General features: G+C 40.8%; 1 protein-coding gene and 1 pseudogene across 2 annotated transcripts in view; both read left to right on the top strand.

Annotated features, from left to right (window-relative positions):
* myo1b (myosin IB) overlaps positions 1-24,397 on the top strand; it is a 290,431-nt gene that overhangs the window by 237,960 nt on the left and 28,074 nt on the right. Inside the window, exons 16-23 of one of the 2 annotated variants that reach the window (XM_041200715.1) lie at positions 321-521; positions 1,218-1,444; positions 2,293-2,493; positions 5,286-5,379; positions 6,079-6,228; positions 10,517-10,585; positions 13,407-13,493; positions 22,816-22,902. In XM_041200715.1, the coding sequence (XP_041056649.1) occupies positions 321-521; positions 1,218-1,444; positions 2,293-2,493; positions 5,286-5,379; positions 6,079-6,228; positions 10,517-10,585; positions 13,407-13,493; positions 22,816-22,902 (1,116 nt within the window). The remainder of the gene's footprint in view (positions 1-320; positions 522-1,217; positions 1,445-2,292; positions 2,494-5,285; positions 5,380-6,078; positions 6,229-10,516; positions 10,586-13,406; positions 13,494-22,815; positions 22,903-24,397) is intronic. The other variant, XM_041200716.1, reaches the window with a different exon arrangement.
* Positions 14,320-14,987, top strand: LOC121284872 (annotated as a pseudogene).

Raw genomic sequence — 24,397 nt, forward strand, 5'->3', positions numbered from 1 at the left:
AGGTTTACATAGTGTTAATTTTCATTGAAACTTATTTTTTGTTCTGCCAATATACAAACTTAAATTTTGAGCAGAAGTCCAGGAATATCTTGGGGAAATTGTTACCTTGCAGAAAAGCCTGGATTGTTTCGTGCTGTTTCATCCTATGTTGACGTATACTAAACAAGAGTATGTGCATGTGCACACGCATGCACATTTATGTATGTGTTTGTATATGTGTACATATGTATGTACATTTATGTGCATATATCACAGTGTCATAGCACCATAAGTGATGGTTCATAGGTTGATATATATCAACATTGTGTGTTCATTTTTAGAATACGAATGGAATCCTGGCGATGCTTGATGAAGAATGCTTGCGGCCTGGCACAGTAACAGACGAGACCTTCCTAGAGAAGCTCAATCAAATCTGTGCCGTACATGAGCGCTTTGAAAGCCGAATGAGCAAAAGTTCTCGCTTTCTTAATGATACCACTTTGCCACACAACTGTTTCAGGATCCAGCACTATGCTGGCAAGGTACAAAAAGCCACGCTAAAATGTTTTTTTCTCCTGTATCCAAAGCTTATTCATTGCTAGAAAAGGCACACAAGACAGTTTTTTTCCTGCCTCAGTTACATAGGCCGACATGGAGCCCCATCTAGCTGATTTCTTAAAATTATAAGATACAATCTAATTCCCGGTCATCTCTGTTCATTGTGCTATCTCCAAATTTTGTTGAATTAAATTGATACTGTTTTGATTTTAAAATATTGTTTTATTTATAATAATATACCACTTGCATGTTGTGATAAAAATGGTTATGTCATCCTCATGTTTGTACACAATTACCAAATAGGTCCTGTTAAGAGGTTAGTGATTGCCATGACTGGGTGGAACATACTTTTTTAACCCACAAATCTAATCATAATTACCAGGATGTATGCGATCATATGCTTAATGTCATATAATATCATTAATGAGTGATGAGTTCAGATCTTCTCAATTTACTGGGCACAGAAAATGCAGTCATGCTTGTTAACCCTTGCCCAAATCCTCGATGTAATCCCTCAATGTGCAAATCTCTGTCCAAATTTGCAAAGTGTATCCTTATATTTTCAAGTATTTCACTGAGTTGTAAACGTATAACTTATCCCTAAGGGGCTACTGTTGTCTTGTTTTGATGGTCATCCTGACAGGAAATCATAGCATTGATATTTCTGTTTCCTCTTCAAGGTGATGTACCACGTAGAAGGATTTGTAGATAAAAACAATGACCTGCTGTATCGTGACCTGTCGCAGGCCATGTGGAAGACCAACCATGTGCTTGTCAAAGCCCTCTTCCCAGAAGGAAACCCAGCTAAGATGTCCTTGAAGAGACCACCTACAGCTGGGTCACAGTTCAAAGCTTCTGTTGCAACTTTGATGAAAAATCTACAGACCAAAAATCCCAATTATATCAGGTGGGATTTAAAAAAAATTTTAAACTATGTGCCACAACCCAAGTATGCTGAGAAGAGAGATTAAACAATGGACAGTATATATGAATGTTCAGAAATAGTAAACTAAATATGATGCTCAGGAAGCAAACATTTACAACTATATAATGAGGCACTGCCCCTTAAAATGTAAAAAGCAATATTAATATGTCAGGAGCCTTGGGCCTGAGATCTTCACTACAAAAAATCATTTGTCATTCAGCAATCCCAAAAGTATATAGTTGCAAAAATAGATAGGATGCCATTTTTCCTCAAATGTTGGAACAGGTCGACCAGCTTCTGAAAAAGAAAGATAGGTAAATGTTTTGGATGTCCTGACAAATGGTTGCACCTGAAAAATTAGTGTACTTTTTCTTTCTAGCCGTTGACTGATCTGTTCATTTTCAGCTTCTATTTCTGATTTTAGCCTTGTGCTTATTTTGTAAGTCCATAGCATTTTGCCTCATTAATATCTCGTAAGTGTTTATGTTCCCAGGGATGTTTGTCTGCTTTTTCCCTTGGTTGACCGCATTTCTACCGTGTTTGTGCATCCTTAATTAGGTAGTTCAGAAATGTACATTGATTTTTTTTTAATTTGGATGCTATTGCCTACATTGGAAAGCTAAAAGTATTTAGAGACTCTGCCTTCTTCCCTAGAAAATGGATGCTGACCTTCACACCCAATTCATTGATCCTTGCTGTTTACCAGTGAGGAGAAAGCATTTCAAAAACCTGACTGTCTCACCCCCTAAAATAGGATATATTTGCTTGAGGGGAAGTTTAATATTACTTGTATGGAATTGTCAATCAGTTGTATGCTGGCTACCTTACAGGTGCATCAAGCCAAATGATCAGAAAACTCCACATGTCTTTACGGAGGCTTTAGTGCGCCACCAGGTCAGGTACCTGGGGCTGATGGAGAATGTGCGTGTGCGACGAGCAGGATATGCTTTCAAGCAGCCTTACGAGTCCTGCCTGGAGAGGTACAAGATGTTATGTTCACAGACTTGGCCCCATTGGAGGCAAGGTGCAAGGTATGGAGGTCCATTTTGGTTTGTATTATATTATATTAAAGATGGTCTATGAACAGTGGAGAAAATATTTTTACACTCTATTTTTGCTTACACTGCTGAAAGCTGAATGATTAAAAATGAATTTGCCCCTACTTCTCAGTGACTCAGTGAAGTTAGCCAGAGAGTAGTTGAGAGGTACAGGAAGGTGATGGCTTTGATTTTCTGTTAGCCAAGGTGGGTGTAGGAACATTACGGTTGGTCTGATATCTCCTGGATTGTGAGGAAGAACATTGGTTAGAAGTCCTGCTCCTGATAGCTATCCAATGGACTTTTCAGGAGCACTTGACCACGTCGATCAGCCGCTCTTTGTAAGGTAAAAGTTGCAGTTACAAATGTAAGGAAAGGAGACTTGCTTTAAGTAGCATTTTTCATGACCTCAAAGTCCCAATGTGCTTTACAGACAATGAAGCCCTTTTCAAGCATTATCATTGTTGTAATTTAGAAAGTGCAGCAGCCAGTTTTACACAGCAAGGACTCACAAACAGCAACATGATAATCAGATGTCCTTTTGGTATTGTTTGAGGGATAAATATTGGCCAGGACACTGGGCGGAACTCCCCTACTTATGGGATGCGTTTGTCACCTTTTTACTTTTGTATAAGTTTACAGTAATCAGTAGAGAAGTGAACTCTTGACAAGCAATGCAGCATATGTGCAATGATTATTTGTATGTAGCAGTTTGTCTTTAGCTGCAGTGGTTTAGTGGCTTCAGAACTGTTTTGGAACCTAAAACATCTCCTAGTTGTTAGGCACAGTACCCAACTTCATTGCATTTTCTTTTGGGATCGAATGACTCCAGACTGGTGCACAGTGCCAGGCAGTATTGAAGTGAATGAAGATATTACAGGAAGCATACACCCCTCTCAATTTGTCAGTGGGACCCCTGAGGAGAAGTCACCTATTAATGGCGAATGTCTTTAAGGTAACAAGTGAAGCAGATGATATGTGGGTTTTGATTTCTCTAAAATGTTTATGCAGGGGTGTGATTGGGGGTGGGGTGTGGGGACTGAGAACAACGTGAGTTACCTTAATGACTAAAACATGTAAATATGTTAAACTAAACTCCCTCACATTCTTCTGAACAAAGCGTACAGTAATCTATTGCATGGGAGAGAGTTCAATCTTGTCGGTTTTGTCTGTCAGTTATTTTTCTTCTGCTCCTCCCCTTTCATGACTTGATGCAAACATGGTCTATGGCTGTTGGTCACACTCCAGGACTTCACCTAAGTTGCTAAAATTGGTGTTATGTGTATGAGCCTTCACATTGACGAGAAACTAACCTGGACCAGCCATATAAATGCTGTGGCTACAAGAGCAGATCAGGGCTGAGCATTCTGTGGAGAGTAACTCACCTCCTGACTCCCCAAAGCCTGTCCACCATCTACCAGGCACAAGTCAGAATTTTGATGGAATACTTTCCACTGGCCTAGATGTTGCAGCTCCAACAACACCCAAGAAGCTCAACACTATCCAAGACAAAGCAATCTGCTTGATTGGCACTCCCTCCACCGCAATAAACATTCACTCCCTCCACCACTGATGCACAGTGGCAACAGTGTATTCCATCTTCAAGATGCACTGCAGCAGCTCCCAAGCCTCCTGCGACAGCACCTTCCAAACCCACTACCACCTAGAAAGACAATGGCAGCAGATGCATGGAAACACCACCACTCGCAAGTTCCCCTCCAAGCCACGCACCATCCTAACTTGGAGCTGCTCCTTCACTGTCATTGGGTCAAATTCCTGGAACTCACTCCCTAACAGCACTGTGGGTGTACCTACATCACGTGGACTGCAGCGGTTCAAGAAGGTGATTCACCACCACCTTCTCAAGAGCAATTCGGGATGGGCAATAAATGCTGGCCTAGCCAGCAATGCCCACATTCCGTGCAAGAATATATTTTTAAAAAAGGGTACCAAAAAGTTAGTCAAACCTACAGGCAGATGATAGCAGAGCCCAGCACACACTCATCTGACATTGTACGAACAAGACATACTTCCTGCTGAGGGAGCTGGATAGTGATCTCAAACCCAATGTCATATCCCTACCATCAGGCAAGCTAAGATAAACTAGCACAGAACAGACCAGGAGGCAAACCTGGGATCTGTATGGCTCAGCTACTCAGTGAATAATCCCCATGAGCCATGTGGAATGAAAGTTTCTTTAAATATTAACTTGAACAAATGTATACTTGGCTGGCAAAAACAAAGGTGTCCGAAGTGAAAATTGTAGGGTTGGTGATTAAATGTATGGTTGTAATGTGTTGAGGAATCATCAGAATTTTACAGCTCACCCAGTGCTGCTGGGACTAATTAGCTGGCAACACGTGAGGGTGAGACACCATTCCACTGAGGGGAAGAAATCCTGACCCTCAGCTTCTTAAGACTACCTGCAGCGTGCTATCGCTGCAGGGCAACCTTTTTAAAAATCAGTTGTCAGTTGGTTTGCGATTGATTTCTGGTGTGAGGTGGGGTGGTGGTATGGTGAGCAGTATGCCCCTGCCCCTTGAAAAATTCAGCCCTATATTTCACTTGAATATGCAGAACATGTATTAATTCAAAGCTTTGAACATATATTCTATCGCATTCTCAAAATGTCCATTTCATTTCTTTTCAGAGTGAGCTTTTGTAACAATTGATCTGTAACATTACTTAGTATACTCATTGCAAAAGAAATTCTATACTCAAAAGGAGAAGCTTCATTTTAACATGGGCAACAAATTAAACTTCTCATTATATTCATTTAATTTAAGGGACGGTGTCAAAGTGCTGTTGACAGAACTTCAGATCCCTCCTGAAGAGTTTTCATATGGCAGATCAAAGATATTTATTCGAAATCCCAGAACGGTAAGTAATCCCCTGCTGTAACCTTCACAATTATCTCAAGTTTCAGTGGATTTACTTGTAAGCAGAAGTTAAGAACATTAATCCAACAGTTTAAATTAAATACAGGCAGGTCTCAGTCCTATCAAATAATTAATTTGATAACATCTTGTTGGCTTGTGTTTATTCTATGGTTTAAGAAGAATTCCTATAAGTAGCAACGGAGTGCCACTTCTGGCTGTGTGATTTTTAAATTAACCAGAAACACTCCAGTGCCAATAACTGATCTAAATCATGATTAAGTATCAAATTGATAAATCAGTAAGTAAACATGACCACGGAAGCAGCAAGTGTCCACTGATTCGTAAAATTTTAACAGCACAAAAGAAAGTCACAAGGCTCATTTGTACGTTAGCTTTCTGAAAGGGCTATCTACTTTGTTTTTCTCCATTAGTCTTTAATTTTTTTCTTTTTCAAAATATTCATCCACTGCTGAAAAACCTTTCCATCACTGCTTCTGGTAGGGCATTTCATACTGTAACAACCCTCTTTTTAAAAAGAAAAATCTTCTAACTTCTCCATTTGGCGCATCCTAATTCGAGCTGAATGCAATTGTGAACGCAGTTAGGACTTCTTTGATGTGATCTTATAGGGTCAGAAAGTTAAATTTGCCCTGACCTTTATGTTGCCCTAACTATTGTATTACTGCATTTGTTTCTGCAGCTGTTTGAGCTGGAAGATCTGAGAAAGCGTCGCCTGGAAGATCTGGCCACGCTTATTCAGAAGATCTATCGTGGCTGGAAATGCCGCACTCACTTCCTGTTGATGAAGAAGAGCCAGATCACCATTTCAGCTTGGACTAAGAGACATTTTGTGAGTGGTTTTCATAAATGCCTTTTGTACAGCATCGCTTTGTGCGGCCAGATGCTTCCTTGCTGCCATCCCTGCCCTCTACTCCAAGATAGCTGGGTCCATCTACGTTCTTAAACAAGGCTTTCCACCACCCTTCAAGCACCGTTACAGCAGTGGAACAGGAGCTGCAGCAATAACTACTTGCATTTATAAAGTGCCTTTAACATAGCAAAGCATCCCAAGGCACTTCAAAGTAGTGCTATCAAATAAAATTTGACAGTGAATCATGTAAGGTGTTATTAGGATAAATGTTTAGGGATGGAATATCAGAGCTTAAAAGTCTTGGCAGCTGAAAGCATGGCCATCAATGGTGGAGCAATTTAAATCAGGATATACAAGAAGCCAGAATTGGGGGAGCACAGATATCTGTGTAGTTGTAAAGGCTGGAGGGTGTTACAGAGATTGGGAGCAGCTCTCTGCACATTGTTTTGATCACCTGGAAGAGGGAACAGGACCTAAGATGATGACCATGATTTTATGGCAAATGACAAAGCAAGGTTTTCACAGTATGGCCATATGCTTTGATGCAGTTTACATCATTAAACCATTGGTCAAATTGTCCCCCTCACACTTCAGTTCAAGTGAATTTGCTGGAAGTGCGAGCTGCTAACAGTGTGGTGAGTTCAATGGGGTATCCAAGATAAACACAGCAAATGCTGGAAATGCTCGGCAGGTCTGGCAGCACCTGTGAAGAGAGAAACCTTCAAGACCTGAACCTTAACTCTGTTTCTCTCTCCACAAAAGTTGAGTATTTCCAGCATGATCTGTTTTTATTTCAGATTTTGCTTTTGTATTAGGAGCACCTATAAGGTCCAATGATGAAACAAATAGTTTATCCCCTTAATTGATGAGATTTAAGGATCCAGAGAGACATAGACGAACCACAAAGAAGCCAATGAGGGTGAATTAGAGTTAAATTAGGTACAGAAAGAGGAATGAAGAGAGGGAAAGAAAGATTGGATTAAGAGAGGGGAAGCATTAAAAGAAACAAATGAAAATAAGAAAAAAGTTTTAAATTTAAACATGCATCTAGGAGCAATTCACTGCCTGCAGGAATACGACTTCACAGTTTCAGTTGTTCCATTTCTGAGTCAAAGGGGTTGCCTCATTTTGCAAGAACATAAAACTTGTTTTTAAAAGGGTCCTTTTATTGTTAAATGCCAGACCTACATTTCAACAGCCAGTGTAATTTGTTTTAACAGCAGAAGTCCAGCAATTGCTTCATATTCACAGATTTGATGGCAAGCTCCCATTTCTGTGAGGCTAATGATAGTGGTGCAAATCGGCAGTTCACAACTTGATGTATCACTTCCTCTCCACAGTTTGCTGGCTTACTTGCACAGTAATAATGGTGCTTGCATTAAACTCTCCATCAACTTCCCAACAGATTCCGAACCATTGTTTCACAGTATATTGCTAACATGAAGGAAAGGTTTCCTAAACACTTTTTCAATTTTTCAAAGAATAATTTGTTATGAGCTAATGTATCATTCAGGATTATTTGAAGATGATGTTCCTTATTTTGATACGTGATTTTAATTCATTTTGAATGTGACAAAGACTGTACTAATAAGCTAATATGGTAATTAATAGTCAAGTAGACAAACTTGTTTTTTGCAGTTCCATACATTAGTTGATAATGTTGGTGCCCATCATGGGAAGAGTTAGAGATTTTCCCTGTGATCTGTTATGTAATGCAATCATAAACCAATATATAAGACGTAAGTTACAACATCTACCACAAAGATAAATCATTGCCTATGGTTTCTAGCAAGATTGAACCTGTCTCTACATACTCTGATCTAACATGCCCATGGCAAAAATACACATGGGAGGTTATTAGAATGTTGTAAACTGAAGTTCATAACAGCAGAAGCGTGTGTATTTGTGTTTTGGGAGTCCCTTGGTGTAGGGTGGTTTACAGTCCAGCAAATACCTTGCTTCATATAGTATCAGTACATCAAATGTTAAGAAGCTTGTTGTTTCCCTGTGGAACTGTGGATCTGTAAGAGGCCAGATACTGTTTGGGTTTGACCATAAAAGGCATGGAGATTAGATCATTACTTGTAAATCGTACCAGGAGAGCAATCCTTTCAGCAGTTTACTGCCTGCTGGGTTTTACATTAGAATTCTGTGAGAATCCAAGGCTGGCTATTGTTAACCTGTCTTTTTCCTTGGGGTAGTGACTGACCTGTGTGGTTCTGGTGTTTTCTGTTATCATTGCAGTAATGATTGCACTTATCGCTTAGGGCAGAATTTTCCAGTTGGTGTGTAGGGGCGGGCCCGACATGCCGACAGGTAAAGTGACGCGTGATGATGTCAGGTGTGTGTCCTGACGTCATCACGTGCCATCGCGATATTTTGCTTGGCGAGCGCACACTGGAGTCAGCTGCACACCTGCCGAAATGTAAACAGCCTATCAAGGCCATTAAGAAATCAATTGAGCCACTTGAGATCGTTGCCCGTCCAACCTTATGGTTGGTGGGCAGGCGGAAGGCTCAAGCGGCCTTCGCGTTTTTCAGGAAACCTCATCCAGGAGTGGGATGAGATTTCCTGAAGCTTTTATTAAATAAATAAATAAATTTTCATAAATATAAAAACATGTCCCCATTCATGTGACACAGTCACATGAGGGGACGTGTTTAAATAAATTTTTAACTCAATTCTTTTAATTATTTTAATATTCATTCAGTCTCCCTGAGGCAGCTCTATGCCTCAAGGAGATTGCTGCCCTCCTTTGCGCACATGCATGAAAGAACGTTGGCCCTGACTCTCCTTCCCCCCCCTGTCCACACAGGTAGGGCTGAGCACTACCGGCCACGCATTACGTTGGGTGGGCCTTTATAAAATGGCAGCACGGAGCCGATCGCAGGCAGCGATTGGCTCTGTGCCCACCCTCACCTGCTCCCATCCACCATAGGAAAACTCTTGGCCTTAGTGTTGCGAGTCTGAGTGTCTTTTCAAGAGATATAGGATGATATGGGGTGAGATTTTGTTTAAGTGCAGTCTAGCATGTTACTAAATAGAATATATTGTCCTTTTTTTACCTGAAAAGCAAGTTGCGAGATTAGTGATTGGAACTTTAAATGCGTCTTACTGAAATGTTTGTGGTACAAGACATTTTAAGGGATATTCCCCTTCCTGCCCCATTTCACTCCCACCATCCTCACTTGCCGAAACATGTTCCTGCAAAACAACCAGGAAGATTGACCGGTTGTTTTCCAGGGCAGTAAGTTTTTTTTCTGTATAATTGAATTTTTGGTGACACATCTTTAATATCCAAAATTTCATGGTGTTATTGAATGTTAGACATTTCCTACTCTCCAATTTTATGTTGCAAATACAGCATAGTTGTACCGGCACTAATAGAGAGGTTTTAATGTACAGAATATAGTCCCTGTACTGCTGAATGCTATTTACACACCACGGTTCAAGTCACTAATGGTACTGAGTAATAGTCAAATTAGAATATTATTAAAGCTGACGACTTGGCAGTTGTTGGCCTGTCTCACTGACAATGCAGTTGGAGAAAAACATGAAACCAGAATATAGCCACATTGCTTTGTGCTCTTGAATTTTGAGTCCTTTGGAAAAGTGTGAAGCATTTCTAAATTATTTTCACGTAATCAAGTAACTTTCTTCAACACCCATTTATACGAACCACTTCTACTGTTTTGGGTTGAACAAATACGTTTGAACTCTTGGGAATTTTCTCCTCCCATTTGAACTCAATACATTTCCAGAACTGGTTTTATTTTGCCCCTCCCTTTTACCCATAAAGATGCTGAGTCACAGTTATATAGGGACTACCTGTCCTCCTCACCCAGCTCTTCATGTCATGGGCCTAGACATTGAGCATTGTGGGGTTATTGCAGCTGAGCCAGATCCAGCCCTCATTTGAAGTCCATGTGGAGGCTGTTTCCAGCAGTGTTCACTGCCTTTGAATTGGATTTTGACTGGGCTTTTTTTTTCCCTTCCAACTCCATCCCTGGCACTGAGTCCAATTGTAGTTCCTATATTTCATCTTGGCTGAGATCAACCAGCCTTTGGCAGACTGGAAATCAAAGCCAGGGTTGTCTGGGTTGTATGGTTAACTTCCTCATTGGGCACCAGCTCCTCATGGAATGATATCAAGCAATAGATTATTATCCATCCATGGGCAGCCTAGATTGGGGATTTGGATTAACCTGGTACTAGGTTGCTTCAAGAAACTAACAGCCCTTTTCTTCACTTGATTCCTTCAACATAGCAACGAAAGAAATATCTACACCTCAAGAGCGTGACCTTAATTATCCAGTCATACATCAGAGGATGGAAGGTGAGTTAGCCTGTAGAGAAAAGAAGCAATTTTTCTTCACACTTGCATTTTTGATTATATATGTGACTCTTATTGGAAAAAATATGATATTTCAAGATTTTATAAAATGAATGTGAATTTATAAAAGATGATACTTGATTTGGCTTCTGATTTACGTCCTGATAATAAGGTTTCAACAAGAGTGGAGACAGGTGAAAAGGAAAACCCTCCAAAAGTTTGATTAGCTTAGACAAGTTTATACCAATCTGATCTAATTTACATTTGCATTTGCTTCCTGGTGATGGAAGGAAGTTTTTTTCTTTTTAAAGAGTGAATTGCTTTTGACTACTGCCATTTCAGTGTAACCATAAAGATTCTTGGCATTGGCCTCAGTATGTTGTTTGTGCTCAAAATTCTGAGGGATTTTGTGAGAGTAGATGGGGAGAAACAGATTGCATTGAAAGACAATAACCAGAGGGTACTGATTTAAGATAATTGGCAAAAGAATGGAGGGGTATAATCTGGAATGTACTGGCTGAAAGGCTGGTGGAAGAAAATTCAGTAGTAACTTTAGAAAGGAAATTGGACATACACCTGGAAGGGAAAGACTTTGTAGAGCTATGAGGAAAGAGCAGGGGAGGAGGACTCTTCAGTGGTCAGGATTTAATAGAGCCCACCAGATCGGACTAGGTGGCAAGCGGGCCTGCATAATCACAGTGAGGCCTTGTGCCCCATTCCTGCTGGCAACAAAACTGACCAATGTAGGAATGGACTGATGTGGGGAATTTGCCCGCTGGCTAACTAGGCTCATTATTGAACCACTTAAAGGCCTTTATCCCTGAGCCCTTTGGTATTTAGTGTGGCTCAGGCATTTTCCCAAACTTGTAAGGGCCCCATGTACCTTCTGAAGGCAGCCCAGCAAACCCTATTGGGTTTTCCAGTGGCCTTCTGGGGAGTCTCTCTATCAAAAGTAGTTGATGCCTGATTGAGGTACTCATAATCGGGAAAGGGAGTGCATTCTGAGAGCTACCCCTATGCCTTTGCATCCAACAACCCTTCTCCCCACCCCCCACTCATTTACACTCGCCTGTCTCCAGGGGTCCAGTGATGATCCCTGGTGAAAGCCTTGCCGAATTACAGTCAGCAGCTACAACTCTTGGTGGCTCTACCTGTAATATAGAGCAGCTGGACTATGCTTGGCTAGAAGCACTCACCCAACTGGGAACTTAATTCTCTGGTAGGCCCAATACTGACTACTTAAGTGCCTGATTGCACTTAAATAAGGTTGGGTGCCTCTTGGAGAAGTGGCACTGGTTTTCCCACCAGTGGGCTGAACCCCATAACTTACCCTAAATTCAGTCCAAAAGCTCTTTCAAACAGCTGGCAAAGGCATAATGGGCCAAGCAGCTGCCTCCTCTGCTATCTGGTTCTATAAGCGATAAATTATAAGGTGATGTGGGAGCCACTGGTTAATGCAGTGATTATGACCAGAGTATGTTCTGATTTCAGCCAGGCTATCTGATACACAGATTTGTCAGTTAAATCATTCAGTACTGATTTTGCACGCCACCTAACTGGCTCTACAGCAGCAATGATTGAGCACTGGTAAAATTGCCTGCCTTATGTTGACGGCGTGTTCACTGAGAATTAACATCAATTTATCAATTTATGCACCTTGTTCATGCTCTGGTGGATTCTCTTTTCTCTTCAATGTGCTGAGGACATTGCATAGGCTTCATATATTGTCACATGAAATTCTCAATGTTACTATTTCAAGATATGATGTTGTAATGTTCAGGTATTCTCTTTAGTCCACATCACTGTCAATTCATATATGAAGGTAAATGTATAAGGGGAGGTGGTGGTGGCATAGTGGTATTGTCACTGGACTGGTATTCTAGACACCCAGGGTAATGCTCTGGGGACTTGGGTTCAAATTCCACCATGGCAGATGATGAAATCTGAATTCAATAAAAATCTGGAATTAAAAGTCTAATGATGACCATTAAACCATTGTCAACTGTAGTAGAAACCCATCTGGTTCACTAATGCCCTTTAGGGAAGGAAATCTGTTGTCCTTACCTGGTCTGGCCTACATGTGACTCCAGACCCACAGCAATGTGGTTGACTCTTAAATGCCCTCTGAATTAGGGATGGGCAATAAGTACAGCCAGCGATGCCCACATCACATGAACAAATTTTAAAAAAACCTGCTGATCACTGCATTATTTATAATTGACAGTTGATTTGTATATATATCAAAACAGTATTTGGGTGACTTTTCATCTTTATTGTTGCTGACACAGAGCTTCATGTGGAGTGGGAGGTGCAGCTGCCTGAATTACTAACATGCAGTGCCGATGCACAAACATCTACAAGAGGGATACTAAAGATGAAAATGTACCCTATTGTTTAAGAAAATTTCATTGCAAATGGCTTTCCATGGCTATTTCCATTATAGACATTAGTTTTGTACAAGCTAAGGGGGAAATAAGAATGTTTGTTATGGAGTGGGATGAGCACTAGATTTTCATTCAAAGGGATTGATTTTGAGTCTGTCTTAAACTGAGTTTCCTTCAGTCTGTGTGCTCTGATACTGTGAGAACAGAGCTTGCTACGGAAGCGGAGTACTGAAGCTGGTGAGCTGCTCTAAGCCAAACATACAGCAATATAGACATAACTGTGGAAGAGGCCAGAAAGCTGATGATCCTGCTACCAAGGCTTAAGGAGACAACAGAATTGATGCATGCAGCAGCGATGAGCATCAGAAGAAAGGGAAGTATAATTTTTTTTTAAAGAATTTTATTTTATATTTTTATTTTTTCCACCCACACCCTTGCAGGCACGGAAGCTTTTGAGAGAGCTAAAATATCAGAAACTTTGTGAGGAGTCAGCTACAACAATTGCGGCCTATTGGCGAGGTTTTCAGGTATGAAGAGTTACTATTTTCAGTTCTGAAGGGCGTTTGTATTCACTGCTGCTTTTTATTTGTATTAAAAGCCATTTTATTTGTTGATCACTTACAATTGAAGCAACTTTCACTGCTTTCATCTCTCTCTGGAGGAAATTCTTCCCTTACCACTCAATTGTTCAATTCTCTTATTTAAAAAAAAATGTTTTCTCTTGGCTTTTGCTAATTTCTCTTCTACTGCTTCCATTTTTTCCCTCTGCTACCCTTCTCCCCCGCAATAACTATTCTGCGGGGGGAAAATGGAAAACACAAATACAGGCCCGAAAGGATCTAAGGCGACTGAAGGAGGCAGCTATGCGTAAACATGCTATTGCTGTTATTTGGGCTTACTGGCTTGGATACGAGGTATTTCATAACCTAAACCCTCATCTCAGCAACTCCCATAGTTCCCACCTCCATCCCCCAAACTCTTAACAACTAGCACATTCAATGTCCATTATAGTGGCATGATGAAACCAGCAGTACTTCTTTTCAGAATAGTTAGATTGCAAATGCCTTAATCAGCTGCATGCAATTGAATAGCATAGCATGTGGCATGTTAACCTGAAAACTGCATTTTTTCGAATGAAGTATAACTGCTACTTTCTAACAACCATCATTATAGCAAAGCATGACGCCTTGCTGATTGTATGATGTTGTTGCTGAGTCTAACTGCAACACTTGATTTAGTTTGTGGATCAAATAGTTACTTATGTTATGTAGTTGGGTAATACTTCGGTCTACAAATGATTGCTGAGCTGATTGTGAAAGACACTAAAAAATTTGAGGGTTACGCACTTCCCCATGCTATTCTGCATCTGGATCTGGCTGGTCGTGACCTGACAGACTACCTCATGAAGATTCTGACAGAGCGAGAGTACTCTTTCACAACCACAGCAGAAAGGGAAATTGTCCGTGACATCAAAGAAAAACTGTGCTATGTGGCCCTGGACTTCAAACAAGAAATGGCCACTGCTGCTTCCTCCTCTTCCCTGGAGAAGAGCTACGAGCTGCCTGATGGTCAGGTCATCACCATTGGCACCGAGAGATTCAGATGTCCTGAGGCCCTGTTCCAGCCATCCTTCTTGGGTATGGAATCTTGTGGCATCCATGAAACTACTTTCAACTCCATTATGAAATTGATATCCGTAAAGACCTGAATGCTAACACAGTATTGTCTGGTGGTACCACCATGTACCCTGGCATTGCTGACAGAATGCAGAAAGAAATCACAGCCCTTGCACCCAGCACCATGAAAATCAAGATCATTGCTCCACCCGAATGTAAATACTCTGTCTGGATTGGAGGTTCCATCTTGGCTTCCCTGTTCACCTTCCAGCAGATGTGGATCAGCAAGCAGGAATACAATGAGTCTGGCCCATCCATTGTGCACCGCAAATGCTTCTAAATGGACTGCAAGCAGATGCATAGAGTTTGCTGCATAACTCTGAAAAGGAAGAATTTTTTTTTTTGCCCAGGCAATTACACCTCATGCTAGCCTCAGAAACTGGAAGAAAGCGTCTACTTGTAAAGAACTTACCACCTTTTCAGAAAGCTAGTATGAAGTGTTTTGAAAGGAGCACTGTTGGATTGCTGCCATTCTTGCAGGGTTTGACTTACGACCCCACTGTTCTATTGTTTCTCAGCAGTTCATGAGGCTGAAACTTGAGTTGCAAAAAAAAGTTGCATTTACACTTGTAAATTTATGCATCTGTTAATTTATGTAAAATTTCTTTTTGTACGTTGCCTTAATGTTCATTTCCACATAGTTGAAAACCAAAATTTGTAAGTCATCTGTATGTTGACAATTGTAATGCCCAACTGACATTTCATTTGAGGGAAAACCAAGTACTATAGAAACCTAAAAAAAAAGTTATTTTTTTGTTGCCATTCTAAAAACTTAGCCATTATGTTGAACCTGGGGATAACCAGGAAGTGATCTGTATTACAGACAGGACTGAGGTAGCTGTATGTGTTGAGAATGCTATTCAGAGAGTCACATGTGGTGATGATCAGGTCCAGCTGGTGCCAATGCCCTAGTTACGAAGATCTGTTTTAATGCTGAAGCAAATTGGCATGCCAGTGCGCTCTGCCACAGAGACTAGCCCAGTTGAAGCAGGAGGAGTGGGAAGCTTGGCTAAGTTATGCCTCATTACCAATGAAAGATAGGAAACAGAGAGTGGGAATAAATGAGTCTTTTTTGGAGTGGCAGGTGATGACTAGAGGGTACCATAGGAATCAGTGCTTGGGCCCCAGCTATTCACAATATATATCAATAATTTGAATGAGGGAACCAAATGTAATATTTCCAAGTTTGCTGATGACAAAACTAGGCAGGAATGTGAGTGGTGAGTAGGATGTAAAGAGGCTTCAAGGTGATTTAGACAAGTTGAGCATAGGGCAAATACATGACAGATGCAGTATAATATGGATAAGTGTGAAGTTATCCACTTTGGTAGGAAAATCAGAATGGCAGAGCATTATTTAACGGTGATAGATTGGGAAATGTTGATGTACAAAAGGTCCTTATACACCAGTCACTGAAAGCAGTCATACAGGTGCAGCAAGCAGTTAGGAAAGCAAATGGTATGTTGGCCGCCTTTGCAAGCATATTTGAGTACTGGAGCAAAGGCAGATGTACAAGGCCTTGGTGAGACCACATCTGAAGTATTGTGTGCAGTTTTGGACTCGTAACCTAAGAAAGGATTTACTTGCCACAGTGGGAGTGCAGCGAAGGTTCACCAGACTGATGCCTGGGATGGCAGGATTGTCCTAACAAAAGAGAACAAGGAGTCAGGAAATGGTGTAGGCCATTTAAGACTGAGATGAGGAGAAATTTCTTCACTCAGAGGGTGTTGAACATGTGGAATTCTCTATCACAGAAGGCTGTGGAGGCCAAGTCACTGAATATACTTAAGAATAAAATAGATGGATTTCTAGATACTAAAGGCATCAAGAGGTATGGGGAGACAATGGAAGTATGATGTTGATATAGAGGATCAGCCATGATAATATTGAATGTGGAGCAGGCTCGAGAGCTGGAATGGCCTACTCCTGCTCCTATTTTTAATGTTTCTATGAAAGAGTGGACAATGAGTTAACCCTGGCCTCACTTATTGAAGTCAATAGTGTCCGTGCACACTGGGTAGGTGGGTGAGTAGGATGGGCAATGCACCCTGCCAGGACAATTGAGCCACTTCAGTGTTGCACCTCCTCTCCAGCCCTTCCCTAAAAGTTGGAATCATATAATAATGCTGCTATATATGTTTACAAATGGACACAATTATAACAAAGGCTCAAAAATATGAAAAAAAACTCTACCACTAAGTCAAAACTCTTTTCTCCTTGAAAGAAAATGTCAATACTGGGATGTTCCCATGTTTTAATATTCCATTATAGATAAAACTTGTGCTCGCTGTTGATGTTGCCATTCAGGGGTGATGTCAGGAAGCATCCTTCACAATCTGGAACACTCTCCTTTTGAAGCTGTTGAGGCCAAGTCATTTGAAAGAATAGTCTTCCTGTGCATGATGCCATGAGAAATTGACCAGCATAATAAAAGTAATTGATGATGTCACACTCAGTGGTTTGGAGTATGCTCTCGCATATAGTGTAGTTAAGCAAAACTGAGGCACTTCCTGTGAATTAGGGAGGAAAAGTCAAGTTACTAATCTTTCAATATTTCAAATGTACATACTGTTCAATTTACCCCTCACTTTTTAAATACTGTATCCTGATTGGTGTTTGAATCCCAGAGTCAGAAACATTATTTGCAGTAGAAGAACTGGACTGTTAATCCCAAATCCGGAAATTGAGTGAAACAGACATCTGTGATTCCAGTCAGAATTTGAATATTTATATTTTCTTAGGGACATTTAAGGAATCCCAGGAATTATCGTTTGTGATGTGCAATGATGTGAAACAGATTTGCAATTCTGGATGGTGATAGCTGGACTCGGGAGGAAGATATGTAAGACTTTTACATGTCTTACTCCTCCATTCATAATTGTTAATAGCTAGTGATGGAAGCAGCCATCAATGATTCATACAGATTTTTAGTAAAATATTAGCAACGTTTATGGTGGAAAAATTAATTCTTATCGCAGTGTGCAAATGTTAATTCCACTTTTTCAAGTTTTTGTTTGAAATATCTAAGTTAATTAACTGCTCTGAATCATCACAGCTGATTCACATACACTACATACTAGTGAATTATTTTAGAATACAATGCTGTAGTTTTCTTATTGTGCTACTTTTAACAAAATATTAGCTGGAACACCACCTTATGGTCATATCTGTTTGTTAAAATATTGAATACAGGAAGACATTCTAGCCTGTGAAATTCTGAGAATACAATATTAACTTATGCACTAGGTTAAGTGTTTAATATTTTTCAGAGCTGATTTTAACATGAATTTTTTTTCAATCGGCATGCACCTGAATTCAGAAAGAGTTACAATGTATAGCTAGAGCGATTGGTATCTGTTGTACTCTGGAGAAAGAAAAGCAAATGAGCATTTCATTTTTAGAGCTTGAGACCACTGCAGGTTGCTCATTTAAAAAAATCACTGCTGCCCAACCACTAACACGGTTTGAACACGCTGAACAGAATGTAAAATCTTCACATCTATAAAACGTTATTCGTCTCTCTGCAGTTTTTCGCTATTATTTATTTTAATCAACCTTCAACATATCAAAAGTGGTAAGGTAACAGCAAAATACTGCGGATGCTGGAAATCTGAAACAAAAAGCAGGTCTGACGGCATCTGTGGAGAGAAAGACAGAGTTAATATTTCGAGTCCATATGACTTCAGAACGAAAGAGAAGTAGAGGTACGGTGAAACACATAAAAAAGGGGATCAAAAAGGGGTGAGGATGAAGGAGAGGGTTCATGATCTGAAGTTGAACTCAATGTTAAGTCTGGAAGGCTGTAAAGTGCCTAATCGGAAGATTAGGAAGACGTTCTCCCTAAAGTATGGTATCTGAAATTCTATACTTAATATGTATTTATGATACAAATTTGTATAATTTAACATTCATCTGGCTCCATAATGACACACCTGGCAATGATAATTCAAAACAAAGCCAGCCCATTGTTGCAAATTTGATTATCCAAATCTGAAGCAAGAAGTTCCACAATACACCAGATCAACCAATCAGTTTAGCTCATTAGTGAATCCTTGGAGGAGAGACTTGTCACTGGGCAAGAGGATTATTTCCACTTGGCTCCAGATAACATTGTGTGTGAACACCCTAACAAATGGATTGTTCCCAACAGGAAGCTTACCAGTGTTCAGATAGGCTGTGTGGTTTAAGCAAATTAATCTCTACCATACTTGGGAACTCCAGGTTTTGACTCTGTAAATATGCATAAAGGCTCCCTGTCACTATAGAGAGATACACCCAAAGTTCAGAGTATGAATTCTATACTAGGCAAGAAGCAAATGCACTTTATATCTGGTAAATAGAAACTCTGCAAGTTATGTTTCTCAGAAGGTTGCCATGGACAACCTGAGGATAATGTATTTTCTCACACAATGGCGTTTTAGCTGACCACAAAGAAAATATACACATAAGCATATACATCTGATTTGGTCTAGTTACTGCCGTGGAATTGAGTAGTTGATCATCTAGAAATTGATCTACATAAGTACTTTCTGGAGCATGTGTTTGTTGTATTGTGATATTGTTATATTATTTGTAAAGAAATAGAAACTAATTGTTATGAGAATGTACATTTGGGGGTGCCACTTTGTTACTTGGCACGTGATTGCAGTGCAGCAGTAAAATCTGAGGTGCCACATTTTACTGTTGCATTGCAGTCATGTACCAAATAACAATGTATTAGTCCAGCAGCCACATCCTTTTTTATCATTTCATAGGATGTGGGTGTTGCTAGGCCAGCATTTCTTGCCCATTCCTAAATGCCCTTGAGAAGGTGTGGTGAGCTGCCTTCTTGAACTGCTGTAGTCCATGTGATGTAGGTACACCCACAGTGCTGTCAGGAAGAAAATTCCAGGATTTTGACCCAGCAACAGTAAAGGAATGGCAGTATCGTTCCAAGTCAGGATGGTGTGTAACTTGGAGGGTAAGTTGCAAGTGGTGGTGTTCTCATGCATCTGCTACCCTTGTCTTTCTAGGTGGTAGAGGTTGTGGATTTGGAGGTGCTGTCAAAGAAGCCTTGGTGAGTTGCTTCAATGCATCTTGCAGATGGTACACGCTGCTGGCACTGTGTATCGGTGGTGGAGGAAGTGAATTTTGAAAATGGAATGCCAAACAAGCAGACTGCTTTGCTTTGTCCTGGATGTTTTTGAGCTTCTTGAGTGTTGTTGGTTGGAGCTGCACTCATCCAGGCAAGTGGAGAGTATTCCATCATACTTCTAACTTGTGCCTTGTATTTGGTGGACAAGCTTGGGAGTCAGAGATGAGTTATTCTCTACAAAATACCCAGCCTCTGACCTGCTCTTGTAGCCACAGTATTTATGTGGCTGGTCCAGTTCAGTTTCTGGTCAATGACAACCCCTAGGATGTTGATAGTGGGGGATTCAGCGATGGTAATGCCATTGAATGTCAAGGGGAGATGGTTGGATTCTCTCGTTGGAGATGGTCATTGCCTGGCACTTGTGTGGCACGGGTGTAACTTTCAATTTATGAATGGCTGAATGTTGTCCAGGCCTTGGTACATATGGACACAGTGAATTGTGCTGAACATTGTGGAACCATTAGCAAACATCCCCACTTCTGACCTGATGATGGAGGAAAGGTCATTGCTGAAGCAGCTGAAGATGGTTGGGCCTAGAGCGCGACACTGAGGAACTCCTGCAACGATGTCCTGGGACTGAGATGATTGACCTCCAATTACCACGGCGAACTGTAAGAAGTGCATTCGATGAAGCTCCAGCTGATTCAAGCGAGGCATTCAAGAGGGAATTGTACTGTTATTTGTTGTTGGGGTTATGGGGAAAAGGTGGGTAAATGACACATAAGTGAGTTACTCATTGAGGGAGCCAGTGCAGGCACAATGGATTGAATGGTCTCTTATGCTGTAAAAATTCTATAATTGAATGTCTAAAGTGTGATTATTTCTAACTTATGGGAACCAAAAAACATAACATAGCAGCAGATGTCTGTGGTGTGAGTTCTCTACACTGAGCAAAGGATTCGTGAAATAATATGTGATAATGGAACCCAACTCACCGCCAGAGAGTTTAAGGAATTTGCTGAACAGTAAGGATTCAACACTATCACTTCATCACTACGGTACCCAGGAGGACATTGGTTTATACAAAGACCCATCTAGAGGGTCTAGAGAGCCCTCATGAAATGTCAAGAGACAAAGGAAAGATTCCCTGATTTATTGTCACTCAGATCTACACCTCTTGAGACTGACATAAAATCGCCCACAGAGCTGTTGATTGGAGGAAAGTTTGAGATAACTCTGCCAAGCAAGATATTCCCTCCAAGTGACCAGAGGAGACAAGAACTCAACGATGCTCAGGTAGAAGGAAGTCAGCACTTCATCAAACACGTTAAATCTCTGAGCTGTTGAAGGAACAAACTGTACGTGTACAGGATCCAATCACGAAAATCTGAAACCCAACAAATGTTATTGGTGAAACTAAGACTCTAAGGTCATACGTCGTTGAGACCAAAATCAGTAAGCAAATGAGAAGAAACAGAACACATATTTGACCTACATAAGCTAGAAAAGCAGAAAAAAATCATTGATAACATAATTAATTGTCGAGACAACATCAAAAGCATCACCAATAAGTGGTGCAAAATCAACATCATCACCAAGTGACACACATTAGCAACATCAAGCATAACTCTTATAACACCAGGAGCAACGTGCACAACCTGTGCAGTGTGCCAACTCACCACTGAGAGAAATGAATGCCAAATCTACAAGTTGGGGGCACAATACCGTATCACCTAAGTCAAACTGTGAATAATATTTTTAGAGAGAAAACCAAGTAAAAAGACCCTTAAGTTTATTTATAAAAGTTGATTGTCAATCTTCTTCAGTTCAGAAAAGATAGTTAATGATTGGAACAATTGAATTGATATAGAGACATTATATATTTGTTTAAAGAAAGAAGAATGTTATATTGTTGTGTATTATTCATAAAGAGTTATGAACTAATTGTTATGCAGCTGTGTATCCAGGGTGCCACATTTTACTGCTGAACTGCATCATGTGCCGAGTAACAATATCAATCCACCAGCCATCAGGAGAACTGAAAAAAAATACACTTGATGAATCTCCACCATTTTGAGTCTAAAGTGTGATTATTTTTAACTTTTATGGGAACCAGAAGACATGGGTCTGATATTTCAGATGGCAGGGTTTCCTTTCCTGCCATCTGAAGTGTAGGCGGGGAACACATCCACAGCCATTTTACGTTCGAATGAGTGTTAATTGGCTGCAGGCGGGACTTCAAACCCTCACTTGGGAGGATGTCCCGCCTTAGAGAGCTGCTGGCCAATCAAACTGGCCAGCAGCTCTGTAGTCCCTGCAGTGGCAGGAGCTGCAGTGGACAGAAGAGGAAGATGCTAGAACCTAAGGCCTGGGACTAGACAGCAAGGTAAGGTTTTGGGGTCCCAGGTCAGGGAGGGTAGAGAAGGCCTAAGGGGGTGGAAACTGGGTGGTTGGGGTGATGGGGAAGAGGCTGGAAGTTGGGGAGGGGCTGGGAGGGGGTTCAACAGAACTTAAATGGCGGGTGCCTCAAGTCAGAGAGTCCCCCCCACCCCAGGCCTAAGTACAATCATCTTTGGCTACTCCCAGAAATCCTCCTGCCAAAAATTGAGGCTGGGTGGGAAAATGGCCCTTTGGTTAATTTGGCCACTTAAGGGCCTCAATTGGGTCAAGGGTGGGTGGCCAGTCTGAAGCCTTTCCTACCCTAGCGTAAAATCGCTGCGAGTTTGGGGCAGGTGGGAACCCAGAGGAAAGCCTGCTCCTTCTATTTACACTGCCGCCCCCCCCCCACCTCCCAACCTAAAAACCCACAGGCGAGGGAGCTTGAAATTCAGGCCACAATGCTGATTATTTTACAGCAAGACAATATTGAAGTGCTGGTGACTTATTCTAGATTTTCTGCTATATCTAAATAGTTTGATTGCTGTTTCATTCGTGTGATATGGTTTATGCATTGACATTTGTACCTGATCGTGTGCTATATGCTTTTGTAATTTTGATCCACATTCTATCGATGCTTTTTGGGAACTTCCTTTTCTGTTTACCTGCCTCTCTTTTATATCTACCAATCTGTTTCTTCACTGATTATGTGCAACCTTCTAGGCACGGAGAGAATTGAAACGCCTGAAGGAAGAGGCCAGGCGTAAACATGCGGTTGCTGTCATTTGGGCTTACTGGCTTGGACTAAAGGTACTTCCCCACAAAACATCCCTCTAAAATCCATCGAATTGGAAACTACATTAACCACTAACCCCGATCGTTCCATAACTGTACTAACTTTTAGACCACTCCCTCTTAGTCTGGACCGGATGTCAGTTGATAAAAATTAAAAGTAAAAATGTTGGCATGGTTGTTTTGTCCTCACTTTAACTAAAGCAAGCTTTATTTGAAGTATGTTTGCTACATTTATGTAGAGTTTGCCAGTTATTTATACATGTGTTGTCGCATTTGGAGTTTATAGAAATCAGAAATTAAAGCCTAAGTGAATGGTGACTATTTAACTCATTAATTAAATTAAACACTCTCCATGATTGCTGTTTCACTTAGCTTTAGCTAAATTATTTGTTAATCCATCATGTGTACACAACCAGGTTTTCTGTGGCCAACTTGCGTGTTACATGCATAAATAGGAGATTGACATGCATAAATAGGAGATTTTGGAAAACTCCAACTTCCCTAAAATTGCTGCTATCAACCAGTTCATATTTTAGCTATTCAGTGACAGTCCAAATTAAAAACTTACTTGCAGCAAGCTGTGAGAGATCATGTGTACTTTGGTAACAGTATTTTTTTTTAATTTCAGCAAAACTTCGGCACTGAATATCTAGATTTCATGACTGATTTATTTATTCCTGCAAGTACATTTAGTGGGACATTTCTATTGGCTTTAGCTAGATTGTTCTAAAGTGCTAATACCAAGATAAAGGGTTCTTCCACACCTATAATCTGACTAAGAAGAGTGAGGGAGGTTGGTGTGTAAGTACAAGTTCTGACATTGGCTCAAGGTGCTTTTGCGCTCAGCAGAAAGAATACTGCCGTTTTAGCAAAATTTTTGCTACTTTGATCATTTTTATGCCTTTTGGAACTCTAGGGTTGCACGTAATATCCTTTTGTAAATATTTTGCAACACAATTGTTAGTGCTGCTGATTTGAAAGGCTCTGTGGCAAGTCTTTAAATATTGGGTGACAGTTAAGGTAATGTGTACATGTTCAGACTTTCTTTGTAAGGTTAGTTTTTAAAAATCAATTCGATCAGTGATGCACACAATATGACCCAGGGGCCTCTGCAGCTTGTTTTCCCTTCACCTATGACCTTTGGCAGACCTGCTGTTCCCATGCCCCTTTGGCCTCCAATCATGGCCTTGGCCAGCTGCAGGATGTTGACCAAGCCGGATTTAGTGTTAGCCCTTCTCATTTTCCTGGTCTCCAGCTAAATCAAAGGGCAAGGGCAGCGCATTAGGAGGTAATGTTAGCTACCATTGAACAAGTGAAAAGATTCTATTAAAATCAAATGACTGGTATCATAGTTGATTGTTTCCTTGCTCTTCCTGTGGGGAAATGCACAGGTTCTGCTACTCACTACTCACAGTGACATCATTAAAATGAGGAGCTCGGAGTGTGGGAGTCACAGGCTCGGGTCCAAGTTCCATCACTCTATGACTCCATGTGCTGCAGCATTCTTGAG

The sequence above is a fragment of the Carcharodon carcharias genome, chromosome 12 (assembly GCF_017639515.1).
Source record: "Carcharodon carcharias isolate sCarCar2 chromosome 12, sCarCar2.pri, whole genome shotgun sequence".
NCBI lineage: Eukaryota > Metazoa > Chordata > Chondrichthyes > Lamniformes > Lamnidae > Carcharodon > Carcharodon carcharias.